We start from the raw sequence: 25337 nt of genomic DNA, 5'->3' as shown, positions 1-25337 counted from the left end.
GCCCATTATTTTCACAGATTATTTATTATATTAAAGTTTTATTACTATTTTCGTATACATTTCATTTCATAACATTATAAAATAGACCATCGCTTAAATTCTAATTACAAAGACAACTATTCTGTATAACAATAATGTACTATGATAACATATGTAAATATAAATTTGTATACATATATGTCGTATGTAACTATTCAATCATTATTTAAAATGCATTTAGACAATAAATTGTGACCTTAAAATTTACAAATGCAATAAATAAATTTCAAGTATTGATAAACGCAACGCTGTTGTACAATTATTTGATTCAGAAAATTACACCCAAATAGATGTAGTTCAAAATGTGCACATAAAAAGCTAAAACATCCCTAAATATAATAATGGTCTAAAAAAATATGTTGACGCCAACTTTCAAACAAGTTTTGAAAATGTTATCAACAAAAAACACTCTAAATGAAGGCTTGTTCAAGTACATACAAGACAAATTTACAGAATAAATATAAGGAAAACTCCTCAATAAATATACTATGCAGATAACTGTTAATAGCGAAAAAAGATAATGCCCAGATTAGGAAATTAACATTAGGATTGCTACCGCAATCCTAATGTTATAACTTCGACAAAGTAGTCGTTTCCATTGGTCAGTGTTTGCCTAACAAATCGTATTTTTTTGATTTCCATTATTAAAACTTGTGCAGATCATCGTTATTTCTCCCGAAAAAGCATACTAAACCTGGCTGTAAAATTGTGTAGTTTTCAGAGATAATCACGAGTAATCAATTGATACAAAAAATTGTTACCCCTACAGTCAATGGAAAAAGTATTGGCAACCCCCACGCTAGCTAAATAAAATTGGCTATAACCATGGAATGCATCATACAATTGGCATGTAAATTTGTAGGCCTTTAGCAAATATAATGTAGTTTTCGATTATAGTCATGTTTTATTGATTAAAATTAGATAAACACAGTTTTTAAATAATTTGTTGGAAAATTTGCAAACTTTACCCGCAAAAAGTATTGGCAACCCTTAACTTAAAAAATCATAAATCAATGAAACGCCAATTTTATTATGACAAACTGCTTCTAATATTACGTAGCACCTCCCCTCGACGCAATACGAGCAAAAATACGTCGTGGAATTTATTCGACAAGTTCCTATATAACGTTTTTTTATATGGCTGCCCACACTTCCTTCGAACTTTTGACAAGCTCATTTTTCGAAGAGTGGTTTCCCACCAGTCCCTCTTTTCTCAATCCGGACAATCAGAATCACATCGGGAGACTGTGTGGCCAACGAAAGAAGCTTAACCTTTTCGATATCCAAAACCTTGCATCGTTAAATTGGCTACATGTTTGGGGTCACTGAATTTTCGGAATATAAAATTCTTTCATAGGTTAGATTTTTATCAAACAATTTCAAATTATCGTTTAGAATGATTATTTGGACCTCATTGGTCATGATTCCATCGATAATGACCAGCTACCTACGCCACGACCTAGTCATTTAACCCCAAACCATAATCGCTCCTCTTCTGTGTTTAGCTGTCATAGGAACATATTCGTTTTTGTGAGCCTATTATGGCATCCGCCAGACTTGAACCATTCAATTGGCTCCGAATAAGCAAAATATGCTTATGTCAGACCAGCAGAACATTTTTCATTCATTGGAAGTCTATTCAGGGTGGTATTTAGTCCATTCCAATTTATTGAGTTGGTTCGTTTTGGGGACCCTCGCGTCAGTCGAGCTTCTGGACCCTGAAACCCCATGGCATGATTTTTGATTGATCACAATATTGCATGATATGTTGACCCCACAGTTGGTTCTCAAATTCAACATGGTTTTGGGAGCTGAAATCTTCCTATCTCGAGTGATAATTTGCTTGATTCATCAGTGGCTCGTAGACGTAGGTGACTTTTTCCTTTCGCACCATGGAAAAGTAGAAACTGAGATTGTCATTTCATATTTCTTGGCTACGTTTTCAATAGTAAATATGGAAAAGTATGTTTTCTCTTTGAATTTTCGATAAGAAAGCTTTTTTGTGAAAGAGACATGATTATTTCTCCCGGCGCCAATACAGCTCGTTTGGTGTCGCCATTTTGGCTCCAGACAACACAACTGTAGACTTAAAATGTAGCTAACGTCATATTTAGGGGTTCCAGTCCCGGGATTTTTCGGGATTTTATTCCCGGGAAACGGGATCCCGAAATCCCGGGATTTGAAGAACTGAAATCCCGGGATTTCGGGATTTTTCAATTTGTCATTCAGAATTGAAAATTACTTATAATTCATTATTTTAATAGCGGTTTTACATAATTTTAGGTTATATGATTAGTAAGAGAAAGTTTCGATGAGCACAACCAGGCAAGATTGATCCTGAACTCGAAAATTTAAATTTTAAGCAATATTAGTGGCCACATCTAACTCGTACATTTATCTAAATTTCAAAATCTGCAAGTAACATTTGTAATACAAGATGAAACCATAAATTTTCTAATCTCGATGTCAGATTATAACTTGAAGGAACAAATAAACCTTATTTTCGGTATAATTATAGAATCTGAAATCAGTTATGATCAAAAATGCTATCATGTTAGAAGTAATATAAGGCTGCATGAAGGGCATTTTGAACGTGGTACATATACTTATTTAAATTTGAAATTTTTGAATTGCCAACTTCCTTGTCCAATTGAAATTTTTGAATATTAATTTTAATGCAATTTAGGCCAATTAATATTGATATTTGATAAACGTGAATTTATGCATTTCGGGTTAACATGCTGGCAAATCCTTGATTAATTAGTTAAGTTTTCTGGAATGAAATTATCGAACTCTTTCCTCACAGCTCTCCAAAATAGTGAACGGAAATTGGGCTTCCACAATACATCGAATCTTTAAATTTGCCATAGCAGGCAATAAACAATATAATCACTAATTTGTATTTCTATCGTACATATGTATGTATTTTTAAAATACTATTTTGTGTAGGCCAGAAAATAGCGTACTGTATGTATACTAGTACTTATGCAGGCACAGATCCCAAAAACACAGAAGTAGGTATTATAAATATGCCCAGTCTCGGTACTTTTTAGAGCCATGTACCTATTTGTATACCCGAATTTGACTAATTTCAAGTTATAAGGTTATATTTAAATTTCGGGAAAAATTCCCGGGATTTCCCGGGATTTTTCACGGCTAAAACCGGGATTCCCGATTCCCGGGATTTAAAAAATCGTCCGGGATTGGGATCCCTAGTCATATTTGGTCACCTAATTAACTTACCGTAATGAAATGTGGTAGCTGATTAAGAAAATTGTTTCGCGTAATTAATTTGGCCACATGTTGCCAATACTTTTGCGGGTTAATTTTGCAAATTTTCCAACAAATTATTTAAAAACTGTGCTTATCTAGTTTTAATCAATAAAACATGACTATAATCGAAAACTACATTATATTTGCTAAAGGCCTACAAATTTTCATGCCAATTGTATAATGCATTCCAACGTTACAGCCAATTGTATTTAGCTGGCGTGGGGGTTGCCAATACTTTTTCCATTGACTGTATTTCCTGCTTCATGTCTCCCTCTTTAAATCAAGACCAGTTCAGAAGGCTCTATTTAAACCTATCCGTATACTTGTAAAGTTTTTTAAATGTCAATGTAGGGTAGCCAATTATACCGTAATTTTGCTGCCCCTTGAATAATATGTAACGTTGTAGCCAGATTTTACGATTGTTTGCTCGTAAGGACGCTTTCAAATGCAAATTATTAAAATTGTTTACAGCCATATTAAGATTGGCCTCATTCGGCTACTGTTTCTATCAAACATTACATACTATTGAAGGAATAAACTAAAAATTTACTGGCACTGGATAACGCATGTTAATTTAGTTATGGCCAATCTCAAAATTATCCTCATTTTGAGACACATCGTAAAGCAAAAATTATTATTTCTATGTCTTGCAGCGTTTCTCCCTCATCAAATCAAGACCAGTTCAGAAGACTCTAACTAAACCTATCCATAAATTCGTAGAATAATCTATTACGTATTGCCGAGCAGCTAATTGTACCGTAACTTTGCTAACTTTTTAACAATCAAGAAAAGTTCAAAGCACGCTGACCAAGCTAGGTTATAAGATTGCTTTTTTCAGAACAAAGCCAATTAATACAATAGAATTATTACCCCTATTTCTCGCTACTTTCCTCCCTCATCAAATCAAGACCAGTTCAGAAAACTCTAACTAAACCTAATCGTGAGTTTTTTTTAAAGTAAGATGTAGTCAAGTTTACCGTAACTTTTCTACGCCCTGAGCCCTGAGCAATCAATTTCAGTTCAGAATACACTATCCAAGCCATGTTTCACGTTTGTGTTTTCTTAATTTTTAGTAGTAAGTTTGAACTTACTGCTTACCAATCATATTTTAAATTTGCATTATAATAAATTCAGGCAAATTATTGGTAGGATTTAAATTCCACAATTTACAAAATATTCAAAAAAGCAATCAATCTCTGGACTGGCATTTGGTTTATAATCATATCTGCCTAATACGTTAAAGCAATTTACAAACCCACTGGATATATACGTTATGTACCATCATTCGTAAAATCATAATTAAAGTTTGTTTTCATGTGGAACTAGTAATGTAATGCAAATTTTAGGTGCGTTAAAATTGCATTACACATAGACTCTTTTTAACCCATTGAATTTTTCATGGTGTTGTGTGTGCTCATGTGCAACCTATCTTTCCGTTTACAAATATTGTTGCATCTGCTAATTACATTTCAGCAGAACAACATTTCAGGGCTTGTTAACCCAGCGAATTTTTCATGGTGTTGTGTGTGCTCTTATGGAGCCTATTTTTATATTCCCCTAATTTAATAATCTTTCTGCATTATTACAATTATACAATTTTTAGATACATTTAAAAATTGCATTATCTCTCTTTTTCTTAGTCGTTTAACCCAGCGAATTCTTAATGGTGTTGTGTGTGCTCTTATGGAGCCTGAATATCTTTAAAAAATTTCTATTCTCTAAATTTCATACTTTTTATGCATCAGGACAATTATGCAATTCTAGGTACATTTAAGAATTGCATTACTAAAAGTGTTTTCTTTGTGCGGACTGTGGGATCTCGTAAATGGTTAAACTATATAAGCGCAAAAAGTGTTTCCTTTGTGCGGACTATGGGATCTTGTAAATGTACTAAGCCAAACTATACTGTACACTTAATGTTTCCAAGTAGTATTATCCCGCCAGGTGTTCACACTGGGTAGTGTCCAACACGGCAGGCGACAAAGCATCCTAGAGCATTATAACTAATTCGTAGATTGTGAAGTTTGGTAAAATACTACGCCCACCAAGCCCGAAATGCTTGCGCAAGTCGATCATTTGATCTCTCCCCAAAGTTGATACTAAACCTACCCGTTAATTTATATGCATAGTTTTCTTGAGCAATCAATTAGTACAACAAAATTGTAGCCCCCTATTTCTTGCTGCATGTCTCCTTCATCAAATCAAGACCAGTTCAGAAGACTCTAATTCAACCTGAACAGAAATTTGTAGAGCATTTTATTACCATAGTAGCCTAGCTAATGTACCATAGCTTTGCTACCCACGACAGAACAGTCAATACTATTTCGGAACGCACTGACCCAGCGAGACTATAAGATCGTTGCGATTTGTAAGGAAAATTTGTATAGTAAATTTTTGTTTCTTTCCTGGCTTTAATTAGAATTATAATAACTTAATCCTACGTTACGAAGCTTAGTAAAATACTTCAATTGTAATTGGTGGCGTAAATCGATCTATATCTCTCCCGAAAATTCATACTAAACCTAATTCTACGATTATATGTATAGTTTTTCGAGTAGTGAATTAATACAATACAATTGTTACCCCTATCTCTTGCGTAGTGCGTGCCTCCCTCATCAAATCAAGACCAGTTCAGAAGACTCTAACAAAACCTGTTTGCGAAATTACTTAGGTCTGTATTATAAATTTTGAGTAATAAATTTGATACATTCAAATTGTTACTCTCTCTTGTTACCGAACTTATACATATATCATATATACATATATGTATATAGAGTGGTTTAATGTAAGACTCCAATGTAAAAGTTTTTCAATGGGAAAAAATTGCATGCAAGTCTCTATTAGTTACGGAAATTTTGTCTCTGAAATTCAACATTTTAAGAATTTTGTCAGCGTTCCATCATTTTTGATAGATTAATTAATAAAAATCTCAATCCCAAGTCCGTACATATGATCAGCGTATGCAAATTGAGTGTTTTAAAGATTATTAAAATTGTTCGTCTCATTTGTACTTTGTTGGTAACCATTTCTATTTTGAGTTATCTATCAACCCAGACTTGTCACTCAAATTACGTATAAAATGAATGACCTTAATGATACCAAGGTCTTCAGCGTTATGGTGCACATTAACTTGTAGCTTTAAAAAATTCTCCCTAAAAACAACTTTTGCTAAGTTATTCCTATTCTGTCCACCCTTCAAAATAATATCATCGTGTCAAAATTAACCACTTATGTATAAAGAAAGAAAGAAAGAAACCAAACATAATTCATAAGAATTTCCATAATTACTAAGCTGCTTAACAGTTCTTAATTATACTATATCTTTAATTGCTAATACTCCCTGTTCCAAACAAGGCTCCTTGATATTCGCCAAACTCGATGAAACGATCCGATACAGTGTCACCTTCCATCTCAATCGGGTCACGAACGTTCCCTTCATCTCATCATAACGGTCAGGTGACTAGAGTTATAAAAATTGTTTGATTATTATTAATATTTCCAAAATTCAGGGTGAATTGCATGACTGGTTGATGTGTGTATTACTGTGTATATATATTCAGACTTGCATTTGCATATGAAGGGATGCATTTATTTTTGCTGGCCAAATCCGTCAGTCAGTTCGCTTCATCGCAGGTTGTAGGATCTGGGTAATAGAGGAGAGAAAGTTTCATTATTTATGGTTGTACATATACTCTTAGAAAACCGGTATTAAATTATTACTAGCCAGAGTACATGTATTTATGACTTTACCGACATGGTAATAACGAGCATTACCGCTTAATAATGCACTCGTAATGAAAAATTTGCTACCCAGTAACAAACTTCTACCAATCGGGTATGAAGTTAATTACCAAATCAATATCAATCCGAAGTATGTATATTCATATATATGAATCTACCAGATTTTTAGAAGTGTACTAAATGACAAGTTAATTATTAAAAATGTAAATTTATGCTTACCAGGCTGTTTAAAACGATGGGACGATGATGATCCTGGCATGGACAAGACTTTGATGATACCTTCTCGGACATTTGCAAATATGTCGTAGGCGTCGTAATCTATGAAAGGAGAGAAAGAAACATTATTTATTTAATTTAGAATTAACATGACATTGAATTGAAATAAATTTGTATTAATTTAGCACGTTAAAATTGGAATTGTAATTCAGAAATGTCGAAATCGTGCTGGTTTAAAGCGTACTTTGAAACTCTAAGCTTGAATTAATCTAATTTGCATATTAGATCATTCTCCATAGTCAACTTCATTCATTAATTTGAAATTTACTCATCCTAATTTGGCCATGCATAAGTTAGTAAAATAAATGAAAATAGAATCAATAAAATAGTCAGATTAATCGAATGGAGAGTGGAATTTGTGTAATAATTAACATGCACATAACTTAACACAGAATAATATTTTGCTATTAATTTCAACTTTGTATGAATGAACACTGGGTTATGTACGAATTTAAATATTTCTGACGAGTGAAATAGACAAATTAATCGATAACAACCCGACAGAAAGACAATGCATAAAATTGAGGAAATTAAGAAACTGTCGGTGAAAGTTATGCACAAACAGGAAAAAATTATGCACGAATTTTTACCCCAACAAGTAAGAAACTTATTAGAAGCTGATTTTCAAATTTGTTTACAACTACAACTAATAAAGAAAATTCATAAAAGTAAAATATATAAAAAGTAAAAATTTACCAGTCTCCAGTTGAAAAGTGTGATGTCGAGGAGAATAGCACGTGGTCTTTTCCGCCATCATGCCGGAAAGCACACTTGTTGTGTAATTCTTGATGTCTTTCTTCTACTTCTTTAGCGAAATACTTTATAACTACAAATGTCTACTGATCACCGAAATGTCACACTCTTCGAGTTCCTTTTTGCTAAAACTTTTTGGTGGAGGATGTAGAAATGTACATAAAATATGTAACGTCCTCCATCTCGCTCAGTCAACCTCGTACTGAACTCTCATTCGGTCGTTGAGAGATTTTATATTATGGCAAATGAACAAAATGGTCCATGCAGTAAAATCACAGAGAGAATAGATACATACATTGAAGGATGCAAATATGTGCGTATATATGTATAAAGCTGGTTAAAAGAATGTAATAAACCAACCCAAACGGATAAAAATAATCCACCTTTTCTTAGAAGGATGGAAAAGTTAAAGTACTTTTAGAATGGACCCTTACATATGTTCGTTGGGTTGCCTTTCTTAAATTTCCATTTATGTCAAACAAGGGAGAGAGAATGGCATTCCATTTACGCAGAACGTTATTCTTGGGCTGGAAAGATAGATATTTCCATATGCATGTACATATGTACATAAATATAAATGCGATGAATGAATAAATAAATGCGATGTTTCTGGAATTTTGGATCCAACTGGGAGAGAAGGATTTATGAAGGGACTAACTTCACCACGTTGTACAAATTTGTGATTGGAACCTAATACTGATACATACATAATATGTATTACATATATTTACGAATCCATTTTTCTTGTACGGATTGCTCATGTACTTATCCTAAATACATACATACATACACGTGCACATGTGTAAATAGTCAGGCAGGCAGGTATGGTATTGTCACCCTCTTCCAGGAGGTGATGTGAGACTTTAAGAATGGGAAAATTTTTCAGGAAGTTTAGCCCGTAAGTTAGGTGTGTTGTTCTGCCTATAAGTATTTCAAAAGGGGCAACCTCTCTAAACCTTATGCTAAAAAATATGAGTGAAGAGTACATAAGATTTAGTGTCTACATAACTTTGGTATATGCACATACATATGTACAATTAATTAAATAGATGAAAGGGGATACATAACTCGTTTTATACACGCATACCTATGTATATATGGACATTAAGTATTTTGCATACTTATTTAAGACATATTGAGGTCGTCCCACGTTGTTTAATGGGTTATCCAACACCACAGCATTTCAACACTTATCTTGCAGGGTATATTTTGACATTTATCTTAAAATATAATCATGTATTTATTCAAGTACTTGGCGTGTCGTTATTTAATATGTATACTTTAAAATACTGTAATTCCAATACGCAAACTGTCATTTTAGCTTCGCATAATTCAAACACTTGCAATTAAACTAATCCTAAACTATCTATGCAAATATGTACATAACCATTAATTTTATAGTATTTTCTTCTTGAATGAGCAACCCCCAAATGTAATTACCCTTCGTAAAGTTAAGGTGGTTATGTGTTAATTTGCTTTTAGCCAGTGGCATTATGTATTTATCCAGGTATGTAAATAAGCACACATACACACTACATAATTCGGTATGAAATGCTCCGTGTTTGTTACCGATGTTCGATTCGCACAAACTGACTAATCTGAATGTATGTATACAGGTTGGACAAAATCCTGTCATCTGATAAATGACAAATGACGGAATAAATTAGATTCTTCCAATTTAACCAATTAGATTGGATCCAGAGCCTGGATATATTTTGCATATTGGTTGTGTTTACGTTCACATTCTAACAAATTTCATTGTAACGAGATAAATAAATATTTATGTACATGCTTATTATCTACATATTCGTGTAATGCAGTTATTACGAAAAAAGGCGTGCTACTTTATTTTAAAATTCGAACGAGTTACGGTTGGCTGTCACTATTTAAAGTGCAAATTGCAAGATTGTAATTAAGCTAGATATACATACATAACTAAAAACATCGATTGTTGACGGTTGACGGTATGTATTTATACGTATGTATGTAGAATATGTATGCAGATACGTGCTTCATTACCTTGCGTTTCATTCTATATATTTCTTTACATACATACATATTGAACCTACAGAAGTGCCATTGCCAATAACATGCTTACTTTTTGCATTAAAATTCTACTTTTTGATCTCCGTTATTTACACGGGTTGGGAATTAGGCCAATTTTATACAATCCAAAAGCAAAAAGATTTCTAAATAGAACGGAATGGAAGTCTCGATCGCTCATTGTTCTTTCCATGTTTTCCATAATCTTTGCAATTTCTTTGAATGGCATCCACAAAATTTCGACTCGCCAAGCCGACGTGGTGCAAAGTGCTCTAATCATAATATTTGCGGGATCATTTTGCCTCGGATTTACCGCAGTGGGCCACTTTCTACTGGATTCGGGACACTGCGTCGATATTTTTAATATGCTGGTGTTGTTTGATGTTCGGAATTTTAAAAGGGAAGGTAAATTAAATATGACTAATTTTTGTGGGAATTTATATAATTTCAAGGGAATAATCAAGAAATACGTGACGTACACAGTTGATGGGAGGGAAAGACCTGTGGCAGGCAACTTGCACCTGTTCACATTCTTTCGGATATTTATTCAATAGAGAACCAATTAATTATTCAATAAATTCAGGGACAAACAATGGATGAATCATTAAGAAACTGAATGAATGCATATTGAATGAATGCATATCGAGTATTGAACATGTACATATTTATTCATTTCATATTCATGAAGAATGAATGAATAATTTTATTAATTATTCATTTTTTTAACCTGTGCTTAATACATGGGGTATATTGAGAAATCCGTTTATTATTTTTTTAAAGCGAATTTGAGATAAAGAAAAAGATAAATGAATTTATATTCAAATTTTAATTATGTATGTAGGTAAATGAATATTGATTGAATCTTTTTAAATTGAGTCAATATTTCTGGAAGGGCTGTACCTGTGACACGTGTTAAAAAGAAGGGTATAACCTGCGGTAATGGGCAAAAAATCGTTGATTTTGCGTAAAGTATTTTATGAACGGTCCCCAACTTTAAATTCAAGTTAATAATTTTTAACAGCTGGTAACGCCTGGAGCAGCTGGGAAATGGTGGGGAAATTATGTTTCGTCGGATCAACTCTGGCCATGGTCTTGGGTCCGATAGCGGCTAGTTTGATAACGGTATACGAACCAAATTTGCCACCATTCTTGGCGTCGACTTTGCCACCTTGGAGGGTGGCGGATATTTTTGAGAAAAGCGAGTATATAATTGCCTTTATTTTGCAAGTATGGATGACTAGCGTATAAGCCCGTCTCCCGCCGGGCGAGCGAGAATTATAAGCTGCAAAAGTCTGTGGGCAACGAAGTAAAAGTAAATGTTCCGCAATGGAAGAAAAAGTAAAGGAAGTCAAGTTTCGAATGGAGCTTAAATTCTAAATACGTTAAGTGTCCCTGTGTGTCACGTCAGCACATGTACTGTCAGTTCAATATTTAGTGGGGCGCACTGCATTGGATCGTAGAGCATTGCATGCTCTGACACAGATACGAACTATGATCAAGCGTGGTGCACACTGCACCAACAGCCCATCTTTATATGTCGATTCTAGTCATGACATGACATGACGTGACATTACGATATGCAGTGCAAACATGTGCACACTAAACACAAACACTTTATGATATGACACCACAATTTTGTTTAGTGCAAACATGTGCACACTAAACACAAACACTTTATGATATGACACCACAATTTTGTTTAGTGCAAACATGTGCACACTAAACACAAACAGTTTATGGTATGACACCACAATTTTGTTTAGTTCAAACATGTGCACACTAAACACAAACACTTTATGATATGACACCACAATTTTGTTTAGTTCAAACATGTGCACACTAAACACAAACACTTTATGATATGACACCACAATTTTGTTTAGTGCAAACATGTGCACAGTGCACGGAACTGTTAGTGCAGTGGTATTCACTGCACTGGCTGTTATCTGAGAGTGGTTATCATGGGTGATTATCTGGGGGTTGTCAGACAGTGATTATCTGGGGGTTATCAGATGGTGATTATCTTGTGTGGTTATTTGGGGGCGGTTGTAAGTGAAAAATAATTTCGTTTTAAATTAAAAATTTTGAATTTTCGCGCCATTCGAAACTTGACTTTCTCCACTTTCACTTCCGTTGAGGACGAATTCCTTCGACAGACATTTCCAGCTTATAATATAGATGTCCGTATTGGGTTTGACCTTTTGTGTCATCTTCTTCAAAATATTCTTGGGAGTCTTGTTCACCGTGGGACGATTTCTGGCCAGGTATATATTTTCCTCTTTAGGCTGCCTTATTTTGGAAATGTTTGAACCGATTAAATCGAGAAAATATCTAGTTTCAAATTAAAAATCAGAGAAATAAATATGTAGCCTTTTTAAAAATTTAGAATATTTCCGTATCAGGGTGCATAAACTTTTTTGTTGTCCGTGGTTTCTCCTAAGGGGGTGATGAAAGGATGAATTTTTTTCAAAAAAATTAAAAGTTCGGGAATTGCATGCGATTTTGCTTTGAATTTGGTGGTTTGAATGGGTGGTTTCCATGGTTTCCATTTCATGGTTTCCTAGCATTTCATAGCATTTCATTGCATATGGTTTCATATGGTTTCATGGTTTCATAGCATTTCATGGTTTCCATCACAATTATAGCGATGGGAACCGTGGCAGGATTATTAAACAAGCTGTCGACACGGAGAATACAAAAGGCGATTAGACATGGTTTTCACGACTTTGCGCTTGAATATCTCTGGTGCAAATTCGAATTTTGAGTTGATTTTGATAGACAAGCAAGATAATACTCTCAAAAAGATATCTCTAAATTTTTAAGGCGATAGCTTCACAAATGTCCCCTCCAGAGCCCCCAGAGTTGGAAGGTGTCAAAAACCCACTTTCCAAACTTAATTATTCATGTGGCATGATAACCAAAGAGGTCAGAGGTGAAAAATTATTATTATTATAACCCTAGATAATGATTGTATCTAATAATAAAAGAATCCGTAATGAATAAAATAATGTGGGCCCTCCAGCATCGCTGATACTTTTCCATGAAAAGTGATAAGTCGGACCGTGCACCGGGAAATTGACCTCCTGACCTTAAAAACGGACCGACTGGGTGAAATGAAGATTGAGGGCAAAGCTCTAAGTGTCCTAAGTAATATTAAATTAAGCAGTGATGATTTTGAGTAAACAGTTTTGGAGAAGGACCCGAGCTAATCAGCTGTCGCGGAATCCTAAAAAACTCTTGAACTTATTTAGAAAATTAATAGTCAAATTTTGTTGAAAACAAAGTTTAATAAGTTTTTTGTGTCCCCTGCTGCAGAACTATTTTACCTACAAGGTACAAGTGACAAAATAACAAAATTACTGCGTTTTGATTAGTTAAAAAAATGTTTAAGTTCCGCTTCAATTTCGAGGAGAACTTTTGTAAAAATTTTATAGGGTTTGATGGAAACTCATTTCCTGGGGTGTAACCACTTATCAAAATTTTATCAAAAGTACTTACAGTGCAATATACTATATGTACCTTGGATATAAACAACGTTTGGGATTTTTAGTGTCAAAGCCCTAAAATGTGGGGGCCTTAAAAGTCGAGGAGTTGCGTTCGTGAGAGCATTCCATAGGACAAGTATGAAGTTAAACTACAATACGGGCTTAAAAGATAAGCATGAGATAAAAGTGGTTTTATATAGTGAAAGGCATGCTGAGTCCATTGATAATAGTCGCAAAGACGATTTCTGCACTAGGGCCTCAGAAAAAATCTTTTGTTCGGCGCCATTTTATAAGAACACTGGTTTGGAAAACTAAAAAAGGACACCTCTGCAAATTTGACCTTGCCTCATGCCCCAGAGTGCACAACACCGGAAGCCAAATATATTTACCTATAGTTCGAGACATGGGCTTTCACATAAAAAAAGTTAGAAATCTCTCCAACCAAAAACCATCGCATAATTAAATTATGAATTTGTGCAAACCATCTCTAATCGCCTTTTGTAAGACAGTTTAGAAAAGGGACATGTTTTGTGGGTGAAAAGAGAGGAAAAATTTTGAGAAAAATGGTGAAATCCTGTGCTCCGTTAAAGATCAGATTTGCCAGCAATTTCATCCAGATTTCGACACCGCTGGTAATGACGAGTTTCTGTGCTAAAACAACGGTCCGCTTGTTGCTGATTCAATAACTAATGGACTGACGTTTAGCCTTAGACATGGATTTAAATGGGTAAAAAGTGTTTAGGCATGTATTTAGATTCTCATTAGAAAATAAGCAACCAAATTAAGTACTGGACAGGGTCACAAGTTTTCATGCAAATTAATAAGTTTTAGTCGTGCGTATATTTTGTTAAAGTGCGTAAAACTCCTCCGTCTATACATACATATAGCATACATATGTATGTGAGTGATGCTGGGCTTCCTACTTATGTTATAAACATTACTTGTTATACATATTTACTTAATAACTACTGCATAGGTTTGCACAAACTTAATATGCTTTTTTTCTCAATTAAACGAATGAACCCCTTTGTACAGTACAAACTCCGAGTCTCATTTTTCTCAAAATCGACTGACTCCCCACCATGGTGTATTTACTGCCTCTCCATTTACACATAAAGTTTATACACGCATACATAAATCAGTATTAGAAATGCACCCTCGCTAATAAGCTTGTGTAACCTTTATACCATGTTAGTTATGTATGTACGTATTACTGACAAGACAATGAGTAATGTTATCACCGTTAACCGTGATCTGGAAAAATAACGACTTTGCTTATTTGGATTTGCATAATTTTAACTTAATGACTTATCAAATTGTCCTGAAATAAATATTATGCTAATTGAGTACATTAATATATTTATGTATGAGTTGGGTAAGAAAAGTAGAAATTTTGTAAAGAAACTTAAAAATCTAAAATCGATACATTTAACTTATTCAGGGCAATCCTGAAAGGTAATAATATTTTGAGACAATCAAAATCATCACCACTGACCATGTTAAGACACTTGACCCATGTTTGCATACAGTAAATTTGTGTACTTATGTATTGCAGTGTGTATGCAATATTTGTGAGGGCATGATATCTACATCGCAAAGTCGACACTCGTTCGTCAAGGGCCATACCACGTTGAATGCACCAGTTCTCGTCCGATCACTGAAGTTAAGCAACGTCGGGCCCGGTTAGTACTTGGATGGGTGACCGCTTGGGAATCCCGGGTGCCCTTGGCGTATAAATTTTTTTGCAATTTTTAGTCCTGACACGTCTTGAACTATCTAATGCAGTTAGCCATTAACACATTGATATTATGGGACATCGTGTACCATAAACCAGAATATGTACACGAAGTTGAACATTATACATACACCCCATGTATATACCTATGTATTATTCATTTTGTTTTTATTTCATACTGAAATTTTATTTTTATTGCTTACCTTTCTGTCCCATTTATGTGACAGTTATAATTTTAACTTCAAAAATTGCGATGTCCTTTTCGGAACGTGAGGAATTAGTATTTTGACTTAATGTTTCCCCATATTATTCATTATTATTCATTACTCGTTATTATTCATGCACGTATTTCAAACCAGACCTGCATAAATTTGCAAGATGTGTATGGAAGCATTTCGTGCGAAAATATACAGAAATTAGTAGAATGAACAGAAAATGTTAAAATATCACAATTAAATTTTATTTAGTTCATTTCTGAAATGTGTTCCGTATGCAGGTACAATAAATGTTTAAATATTTAGGGATTAAAGCAAGCAACATTATTAGAAAAATGTAGGCATCTGTGTACATAAAGAACAATATAATGGCCACATAAAGCAAAAGTTGCGTAATTAGTAGATAACATAATTCTGTTCTTAATTCGCGATGGAAAAGTCAAAATCCATCATTTTATTCTCACGTTTACCAATTCGGCCAACTATTGCTTTTGGTACTTTCTTTTCCGATTCTTTCTTGACGAACTTTATTCCTCGTTTCACTTTTGATGGGACCACGTTCACATTGAATGTTTGCTGCCCTTGACTAGTAACCTTTTTGAGAAGAGATTTTGACGCAATAATTTCCGTTACTTCTGTAGCCCCCTTTTTCTCAAGTAGTGTACCGCATGAATCTGGGTTGGATTTTAGTCCGGAAGTCCGAGTCCCAATTCCTGTTTTTGAGGATTCACCCATCTTTCCGGATCCGGCATTTTTTGATTTGACTTCGGCTGAAGTTAGATTTCCGTGAATCCGGCTGCCGGATTCATACGGAAGTTTAATCTGGTAGGTGTTTTCTGGCTTTATTTTGTTGTTGTACCAGGCCTGTTTTTCGATTCTTTTCCCCTGGTCTATCTCTGCAATTAGTCTTTTCTCCTGAAGTCTTAACCAATCCGTTGGAGAAAGTAATATTTCCTCATTTTTCTTAATTTTAATTAATTTCTTCACTGGGCGAAGATTTCTGGAGTATAATTCGTTGTAGACGTTCCCAGTCCAGTGATCCAATCGGGCTCTGGATTTATGGTCCTGTTGACCGAAACGTTGGGACAAAAAGTTTCGCAGAGAAGTTATGAAATCATACTCGGATAAAGTGGTGTCTCGTAAATGCTTCAGTTTCGTGCAGTGGTTTATTAGAGCTTCGATAGTCACGGCAGATCCTTCGGTAGGAAGCATTAAAATTTTCATTCCGAATGGTGATAAGTAGTTGAACTATAAAGAAAATTGTATACATATTGCTTTAACACATCAATAGGTAAAATAAATCTTTGGAAATCAAATGTAGCAAAAGGATGAAACCAAATTGGGTACTAGAGTCTTATTCACATCACCCTTAAATAACGTATAAAAATAAATTAAAAAAAACGACATTTTCGACTCATAAACATCAAAGCTATAAATTATTCTAAAATCTCCGCCCCAAACAACGCCTAGAACGGTTAAATCTAAAAATTCTTAATTTTTTATCCCCGTGGCGTCATTATCTCAGGACATACAACAGCCCTCTTCGAACTTAACTCCTACTCAAACCTTATAAACACATATTTAAGGGCTTCATGCCGAAATTTAGATCTATTCACTTATGGTGAATACGGACAGACAGACAGACTTGGCATTCGCATAAAAGGTTTCACCCTTCTGTAAAAAAATATGAAACTGACCTGTTCCAGAAATTTGGAATACCCAACAAATCTCAACCATTCTTTGAATGCACCATCAGAAATCCAATTCATCAAACCGATCAGAAACTGCATGTGGCGAATATTCCAAGGAGCCCATTTGTGCAGGATGCCAAATAATATTTTGTCTTGGATTGCTTGCGTAATTATTGGCACCATTTCACATCTCGTTCCTACAAACTTTTCAACGTCCACCGAAGCAACGAGGGCTCGAAGATAAGTTAACGTATATTTCGGGGACAATGGTTTAGCTTCCATTGCAGTTTTAAAGTGGCGTATGGCTTTGTCGTAATTACCCTGAAATACATAAAATTCGAATTAGGGTTCATGCATACACAAACACGAGCCGCACGTAAATATTTGCTACGTGTACTATTTACTTGTAATTCCCATACTCTAAATAACTTGGAGACAAATCGTCACCCGTGGGTGTACTATGTACAGTGCTCTATTCTTGGGTTCATGACCATCGAGACGTTTTGTCCCCAGCAGATAATGTTTGGTTGGTATTGAAAAATTCACACTTTCATGCAAAAAATCTTATACATTAAATAAGATAAAATGCTTAATTGTTTGTATAACGACATCGCATACATGAGTTTTTGACCTATTTTCCACACGTGGCAAATTCTCCCCTTAATCGTTACCCAAGAACAGAGCACTACTGATACTACCCCCGCCGGTGACGATTTTTCTCCAAGTAATTTAGAGTGCATACATACATAGTGAATGTCCCGTTGCCCGATCAACCAATTTGCAGATGAAGAATCAGAGTTTAATTGTAACGATCTGTCCACTCCCCTAAATCCAAATTGTGATTCTCTATCTGTAAATATTTCTCTGTACAATTTGCAGATATTCAATTTTGTTGCCAAATTTTTTAAACGGATCGATTCTGAGTGATGGGGTAGCAATTCCCTATAATATTACAAAATCTTAATGAGATGAAAAATTATACCTACATAGAGCACATGTTTTCATTTTAGTAACCTTATTTCCTCATCAAGAAATCTAACTATTTGTTCACAAGTTGTAAATTGTTGTCCACATATCTCAAACGGTGTCCAATAAGTAATTTTGGTTTTGATTTGGACAAAATCATACAAAAGTTCGTACAGGGTTGTTTTTATCTTATGGTTTTTGGGGTCCAATTTCAACGCTTTGTTTATCCAGGTCAACTCTTGCGGCCAAGGTATCACAGCTTTAATTCCCAAAGTCTCGTTTCGGCTCTGGTGTCGAATTCTCCTCAGTATTCGGACATATTGATGAGTGAGCTCAGAACTTGGTAAATATTCATCCATCGGGTTTTTAGATTTGGGAATACAAAGTTCCTGGAAGGAATTAAATGTTAAAAAATGTATTTAATTTTACAACTATAAGGTCACAGATTCTATTTGCAAATATGTAACCGACATCTATGTAAACGACATTTATGCTACCCGACAAAAATGTCGGTTACATATTTGTCTTTACATATTTGTCACCCCGTCGTCAGATAGGGTTTTATAACCTTGCAACTTACTTTAGCAAAGTGTTCTTGTACACCCAGTGGAAAATAAAGGGTGCTATAAAACAACAGTTTAACACTCTGAAGACATCGAACAGTATTTTGCGTTGGTTTGGATAAGAGTTTAAAATCTATCTGTAAGTCGGATAAGCTTCCTTCATATCCACAATCACTGTTTGAATCGCAGTTCCTCGTGTGTAAATCTTTCACACATAATTTCATAGCGTCCACGATATAAGTCAAAGATTCAGGGTCGATGTTCATCACGGAAAATTGTGCAGCATACTCGGACCTCAGAACACTTAACCAATTTAGACTTGCTTGCGCTGTTCCGCAATTTTTTGAAGTGCACTCAACACAAATTTGGATACATGCTCGAGCCAATAATTTACACGGTTGGACACAAATTGTTTGTTTGGTAGTTTCGCTCGTGGAACAATGACGATGTAACCAATGTTCAATTGAGGACAGGTCAGCTACAGTAAGTTCAAGTTCGGGCAATTCATTTATCCATTTAAGTGGTGTTTCCAATTCACTGATGGTAATGTCGTGATTATTTTTCTTTACCTTATTTCTACCCATTTTTAGGAAATTTAAGCAAATTATGATAAAATTGTTTTGAAAAACTGTGGTGCAAGTGAACATGTGTGTTGAGTTGACGGGTGCGTACTATGCCTCCAGTCAGGTTTCAGCCTAAAGCTTACATCTATATTTGCTCACCTTTATGTATGCATGCATGTCAAAGTTTGTAAACATGTGTGTATGTATACACATCCTGCATAATCCTTTTTATCATTATGGCAAATGTGTTATGGCAAATGTGTTGATACCTGTTTCATCAATCTTAATTAATCCTGACTTAGATAATAATTGAAATATTTTAATAAATTTTATTACATTTGTGATATAATCGGGTGGATGACGGTGGGATCGAGAATTATAATACATACATACCTAGTTAATTTTGTTGATTTCATGATTTCATAATATTTTTCCAGGCGTATTTGGTATCTTTCTCATGTTTATGCTGGGGGGAAGGTATATGCAATAAAAAATAATTTAATCATATTCGCATTTTTAGGCACGAGCTAATAAAACATAACACAATATGTAAATATGTTTATCTCGGTTCAACCACTTGATCGATGTGATATACTTATCAATATGCAAAACGTCCTTTGTTAAAATTGACGTTGAGTTAGTAAACAACAGTACTACGATTTATGTAGAGAACCCAGCTACAGCGAATTGACAAGTGAATTATTTGCAACAAACAGGTAAATATCACAAAATGCATAATTTAATAATTAATATTTAACTATATAATTGACGCGTATGTAGAATACAATGGCCTTCAAGTGGGTTGCTGACCAGTTCAATACGCACTTTGGCAGTAATACGACCCACATCGCGAACAGTACCAGTGGACCAATCCACGTCTCCAAAAGTTCAACGATGATGACCTTCAAGGTATTTTGATATCTAATCTGAGAAGAGCGTCTCGTCCGTCATTATTCCGGCCGGAGATAACTATCCCTTTGACAGGTCGGATGCGCTGGATTATTTTTCCGTCGTGGATTCCACAGGGAAGAAAATTGTGGATAATTATCCCGTCAGAGCAAACGATTCGTACGTCGTTACAAAAGAGAAGGGCTTTGTGCCGCAAAAATACGGATCTGGAAATTTGCATGAAAGAAGGTGAATACCGTAAAAACTCAAATAGTAGCCGGGGGCTACTATATAAAAAATCGGTGGCTGGGACCTGGCTACTATTTGAGCAAGGCTACTATTTGGGCAAGGTCACTATTTATAAAATTATGAAGCTGGACACGGCTACTACTAGAAAGCAGCTATTATAATTTTATTTCCAGAATCAAACTCAAATTAAATTTTAATAACAGCACCAAATTCTCCCTTAGATTCGTATTAGATGACAATTCTATAGGTTAGGCCTGCTCTTAATTTTAATAATTTATCCCATGAGCCGAATTTCGTGTTCAATTCGATGTTGTATAACTGAGATTAAATTGAATTGCGATTTAATTACTTAAATGAGCTGGCTAGGAGATGTCTGGTTGGATCTATGTACATTGGAAATTGACGAACGTCTATAATTCAAATAAGGCTACTATTTGGGCACGGCTACAGTTTGAGCAGGGCTACTATTTGAGCAAGGTCACTATTTATAAAATTATGAAAACAGGCGGGGCTACTATTTGAGCAAGGGCTACTATTTGAGTTTTTACGGTAATCGAATAAAATGCAAGTAAATTATGAGAAATATTCAAACACAATATTTTTGCTATACAGCGTCAGCTTATCTTTTACCTGTCTAATTGCGAAAATTTGTTCGTCTGGTAATACATAAATCAAGATCAATAATAAGTATGGTTATCCACAAAGTTGCTGATAAAGCTGTATGCATCCGTTCTGACTAATAAATCCCTGTTTGTGCGTTTGGTGCGCAATTAATAACGTCTTTTTGCGAAACAAATTGATGCATATCAACTTGTATACATACATATGTATGCAAACCAGGGGATTATGCACATATGTATGTATCTATTCTATATATCTACATACGCATGTATGTGTATGGTGGGAATGCAGATATATAAATTTGCGGTGTATTGTACATAAATTTGTATATGTACATATGTATGTACATATGTATGCATGGAATGGTTAAGTCCTTCAGAATACTTACTAAAGTTTCTCTGGCCCTGCATGAAATGGTAATTAATAGTTTTACTTGAATTTAACAAAAACACAAAGTTTAGGTTAATCTTATTATTATGACTCTGTTTTGCGTAATTAATAAAATTCACCAAGAATATGTAACACAAGAAAATGTGTTTTAATATCATTCATAATCTTCAAATTAACAATTGAATTCAAAGGGTACGCAAAGCCGGATGCTGGGCGAGGTTGTAAAGAAATATTGTCCTTCAGTTCTGAAAATTAAAAGCTAAATAAATACAAACTGACAAACTATTGCAGCAAAAGTGATTACAATCATTATTCATACCCATTAGTCGGAATTAATTCACCTGCCCGTATGTCGAGATTTTCATCATCGCAAGGGCAATAAATCCTTAGCCCCCAATCCTTAAAGTGCTTACACTTGCAGGCATTTACAACTTGGTTTATTGTGACGGCAAACACTTCCACAGCAATGTTGTGGCTGCAAACTGTTTAAAATTTTGAATAATTTCTACTTTAATAGATTCAAGTCAATTATTCTTAACCCTTTAAACTGTAACGAAGACAATAGTCGTTTTATAAGAAATGGTTTAATTCGGGAGTAAGATAAAAGTCGTCTTAAAAAATCGTGGTCATGGCGCGGAAGGAAGACAATTGTCGTTTCTAGGAGGTCATTGATTTTCACCATTATCTCTCCGCGATCTAAAATTTGTTGCAATTTTGTGGGATTTCTCCTATGCCAACACAATGCTAAATTTGAACATTTTCTTCCCGAAAATGTAGATACTTCCCTATACAACGCAATGTTAAATTTTGGATTTTTCAGTTTTTCGAGTTTTATTAAAACTCCTGAATTTCTCCTCCAGCGCCATGACCACAACAAACTTATAGCGTTCCCGAATAAATGAAATTTCTTGTTGTTATTAATACACGTTAAAGGGTTAAATACTTACTGGATTCCCCAAAACAGCCTGGCTGTAGTCGACCACCATTAGCTGAGATTAGCAAAAAAGAGATCATTGAGTTCTTTATCATTGTTCATTTTTTGTATACCCATGGTAAAAATCTACATGTCCCACCATTCCGAGGTATCCAAGTATTCCTGTGTTGGTGTGATAAATATCCACAAAGGAAGCATCACTCTCATCCAAAATTAGGTCAAGCGGAAGATGCTGAAAACTTGGACCGGAAGGATCCAATTATGAAATGAGCCCCAACTTCTGCCCTGGCCGAACTATTTGAATTCTGTGACCAACCTGACCTGCTACATGGCAACCGAGACTATGCCCCACAAGATGGATTTGATGAGGGGTGGAAAAATCTTGATCAACTAAAAACTCAATGAACTTCGCGATGCGTTTGGAAACTGTTGGAATGTTTTGAACCACGACAGGGAAGGATTGTACAATGACGGGTATTGTTAGCGGAGATTCTGCTGGAAGCGATAGGAGCCCCCAATCTACGGTGATTACGTTGTAGTTTAGTCCAGAGCGAAGATATTCTGTGCGGCATGTTATGTAAGTGTATGTAAAAATTTTACTACACTCAAAATAATTAGGTAGTAATGAATCATTACCATGCGGAATGACTATGTGGCTCTACCACGTCGGTTGCGATTTCTAGTAGAAATGGTAATAATAAGTTCAGGGAAATTCAAATTTAATACATAATGGTATTCACTTCCTTAATATCTGGTAATAAGTTTGAATTTCCCTGAACTTATTATTACCATTTCTACTACAAATCGTAACCGACGTGGTACAGCCACATAGTCATTCCGCATGGTAATGATTCATTACTACCTTATTTTGAGTGTAGTAATCACCATAAATAAAATTATGAGTTTGAAAAAAGTCTCACCATTCCTTACTGTGACTGGCATATGTGTTTGGGAATTAGAGATGAAGCCATGAATTAAAAATAATGTTTTGTTCCTGCTCCTAAACTCAAACCTTTTCAAGGGTTTTTTGTCATATGGGAGAAGTTCAATTGTTTGTTCAGGGTTCCTGCAACAGATTAATTTCGACCTATGGAAATGGTTTAGTCGTATTGAAATGAATGCTACCTACTCTGGGTAAGGATGCAGGTAGAAATGGACGTCGTTTGGGTTATCTGAAACTGAGCCATTTATTGCAGATTCCACACTCTAAATAAAAATGAGTAAAATTTACCCAAGGTTGGGTAAAAAAGAGGATGACACAACTAGAGGGTAAAATTTGTCCAACGTTGTGCAAAATTTATCCAAAGTTGTGTAAAATTTACCCAATGTTGGGTAAATTTTACCTTTTAGTTGTGTCATCCTCTTTTTTACCCAACCTTGAGTAAATTTTACTCATTTTTATTTAGAGTGCACAAAGAACAGTTTAAGTAGAATTAGATAAAAGTTTGACTTGGTCATAATGACCACCGGTTTTATGATCCAATGTTTTATTGGCACTGAGACCGAAATATAACAAAATTGTCACGAATCTCGCTTTTATTGCGTGGAAAGTCCCATCATTTGTCATCCAATCTCAAAGATGTTTTGCATTCATGATAATTACATGTATTTCGGTCTGAGTACGACACAATTATCGTGATTCTTTCTTTAAATGCATAATGGGGCTTTCCATGCAAGTAGTGAAATCGTGATTTGGAGAAATTCAGAACATGACATTATCATGAATAGGAAATGCAAATCATGCTGGAAAGGCGTCTTTGTGACTCGGTCCAAATTATGTACATTGATTTGGTAATCTTACTGCTAAATCTTACCATAATGTTCTGTTGTCTTGAAAATGTGTGCACCAGTGTTGATTTCTTGTGTCCGAATAGTTATGTATGTGTATATAAATGTCCAAAAACTTTTTCATACGCAATCTCTACTTCGTGTCCCATCCTGCAGAACTTACGCATTCATTTGCACACAATTGTTTATCCTATTCCATCAGCGTATCAGTATTTATTGAATTATCACACAAAGCATAACTAACCTGGTAATAATTTGGGGGGCGGGTAATCATCAAGAAAACATGCAATTCTTTTGATTTTGTAATCAAAAATTCGTCGCTACCCGCTTCGACCCCATCATTACATAACAAGTTAAAACACCATTTCACACAATTGTGATCATTCCTATGGATTAAATCTCATTCTTAATAGATGAGATGTTTTAATTAAATATTTCCATGCAATTCTTAAAAATTTGTAAAGGTTTGTTTTAGTCCTGATTATTAAGTAGCGTCAGCTACTTATTGTGATCGTTTTGTCCGTCCGTCCGTCCGTCCGTCTGTAAGCAGGATATCTCTAGAACGAGTCAACATAATTAAACCCCGTTTTCGCCACTGTGCTTCTAATTTTTAATTCTCGGTCGAGTTCGGAAATTGGGTCAATCCGACCACACCCAACGGCGCCAGTGGGTGTGGTCGAAATTAAATTGAACGTTAATTTTCATGTGGGGTGTCATTTTAAAGGAAATTTGACGGAGATTTCAAATAAGTAAATAGTTTTGACCTCATGACCTTGACGACGAGGTTAAAGGTCAAAAAATGCATCATTGTCAAATGGGGTGTCATTTTAAAGAAAATTTGACGGCGATTTCAAGGACGTTAATATTTTTGACCTCATGACCTTGACGACGAGGTCAAAGGTCAAAAAAGGCATAATTGTCATATGGGGTGTCATTTTAAAGGAAATTTTACGGCGATTTCAAGGACGTTAATATTTTTGACCTCATAACCTTGAGATCCAGGTCAAGGGTCAAAGATACATAATTGTCATGGGATATGATAAAATTTAAAGGAAACTTATATCGCTCTGACGCTACTTTTTTATATTCGTTTGGAGGGTTTATTTATGTATTTGAAGCCAAAA

The 25337-nt window shown here is 34.9% G+C and overlaps 1 protein-coding gene, 3 long non-coding RNA genes and 1 other non-coding gene across 15 annotated transcripts; 2 read left to right on the top strand and 3 right to left on the bottom strand.

Annotated features, from left to right (window-relative positions):
• Window positions 1–18: 18 nt before the first annotated feature.
• Window positions 19–8370, bottom strand: LOC110857218. 4 transcript variants are annotated; one of them, XR_004836525.1, is made up of 5 exons: window positions 8026–8370; window positions 7273–7371; window positions 6856–6955; window positions 4183–6772; window positions 19–537 (listed from the first exon to the last, which is right to left on the bottom strand). It is a non-coding gene; the product is annotated as an uncharacterized LOC110857218 (long non-coding RNA). The 4 variants fall into 4 exon arrangements; XR_002548633.2 differs by having other exon boundaries at window positions 6629–6772; window positions 8026–8345; XR_004836526.1 differs by having other exon boundaries at window positions 19–737; window positions 6650–6772; window positions 8026–8344.
• A 6852-nt stretch (window positions 8371–15222) lies between these two features.
• Window positions 15223–15341, top strand: LOC118438148. Its single transcript, XR_004836610.1, has one exon. It is a non-coding gene; the product is annotated as a 5S ribosomal RNA (ribosomal RNA).
• A 440-nt stretch (window positions 15342–15781) lies between these two features.
• On the bottom strand, window positions 15782–19490 carry LOC110857189. The gene is made up of 5 exons (XM_022105797.2): window positions 18798–19490; window positions 18266–18606; window positions 17998–18193; window positions 17258–17572; window positions 15782–16808 (listed from the first exon to the last, which is right to left on the bottom strand). Exons 1-5 carry the CDS (start codon window positions 19425–19427, stop codon window positions 15981–15983), a joined length of 2310 nt encoding a protein of 769 aa, XP_021961489.1. The 5' UTR covers window positions 19428–19490; the 3' UTR covers window positions 15782–15980.
• Window positions 19491–19591: 101 nt separating this feature from the next.
• LOC110857280 lies at window positions 19592–21254 on the top strand. 2 transcript variants are annotated; one of them, XR_002548644.2, is made up of 4 exons: window positions 19592–20059; window positions 20124–20252; window positions 20328–20480; window positions 21093–21254. It is a non-coding gene; the product is annotated as an uncharacterized LOC110857280 (long non-coding RNA). The 2 variants fall into 2 exon arrangements; XR_004836553.1 differs by having other exon boundaries at window positions 20328–21254.
• Window positions 21255–21616: 362 nt separating this feature from the next.
• LOC118437991 lies at window positions 21617–23914 on the bottom strand. Of its 7 annotated transcripts, none has more exons than XR_004836548.1 (7): window positions 23802–23914; window positions 23555–23631; window positions 23346–23491; window positions 22565–22986; window positions 22439–22480; window positions 21811–21973; window positions 21617–21736 (listed from the first exon to the last, which is right to left on the bottom strand). It is a non-coding gene; the product is annotated as an uncharacterized LOC118437991 (long non-coding RNA). The 7 variants fall into 7 exon arrangements; XR_004836552.1 differs by having other exon boundaries at window positions 22565–22664; window positions 22742–22986; window positions 23346–23631; window positions 23802–23910; XR_004836550.1 differs by having other exon boundaries at window positions 23818–23882.
• Window positions 23915–25337: the final 1423 nt, after the last annotated feature.

Source organism: Folsomia candida, unplaced genomic scaffold (assembly GCF_002217175.1).
Source record: "Folsomia candida strain VU population unplaced genomic scaffold, ASM221717v1 Fcan01_Sc018, whole genome shotgun sequence".
Taxonomy (NCBI): Eukaryota; Metazoa; Arthropoda; class Collembola; order Entomobryomorpha; family Isotomidae; genus Folsomia; species Folsomia candida.
The sequence above is the reverse complement of the archived record's forward strand: the minus strand, read 5'-3'. Positions and strand labels throughout refer to the sequence as shown.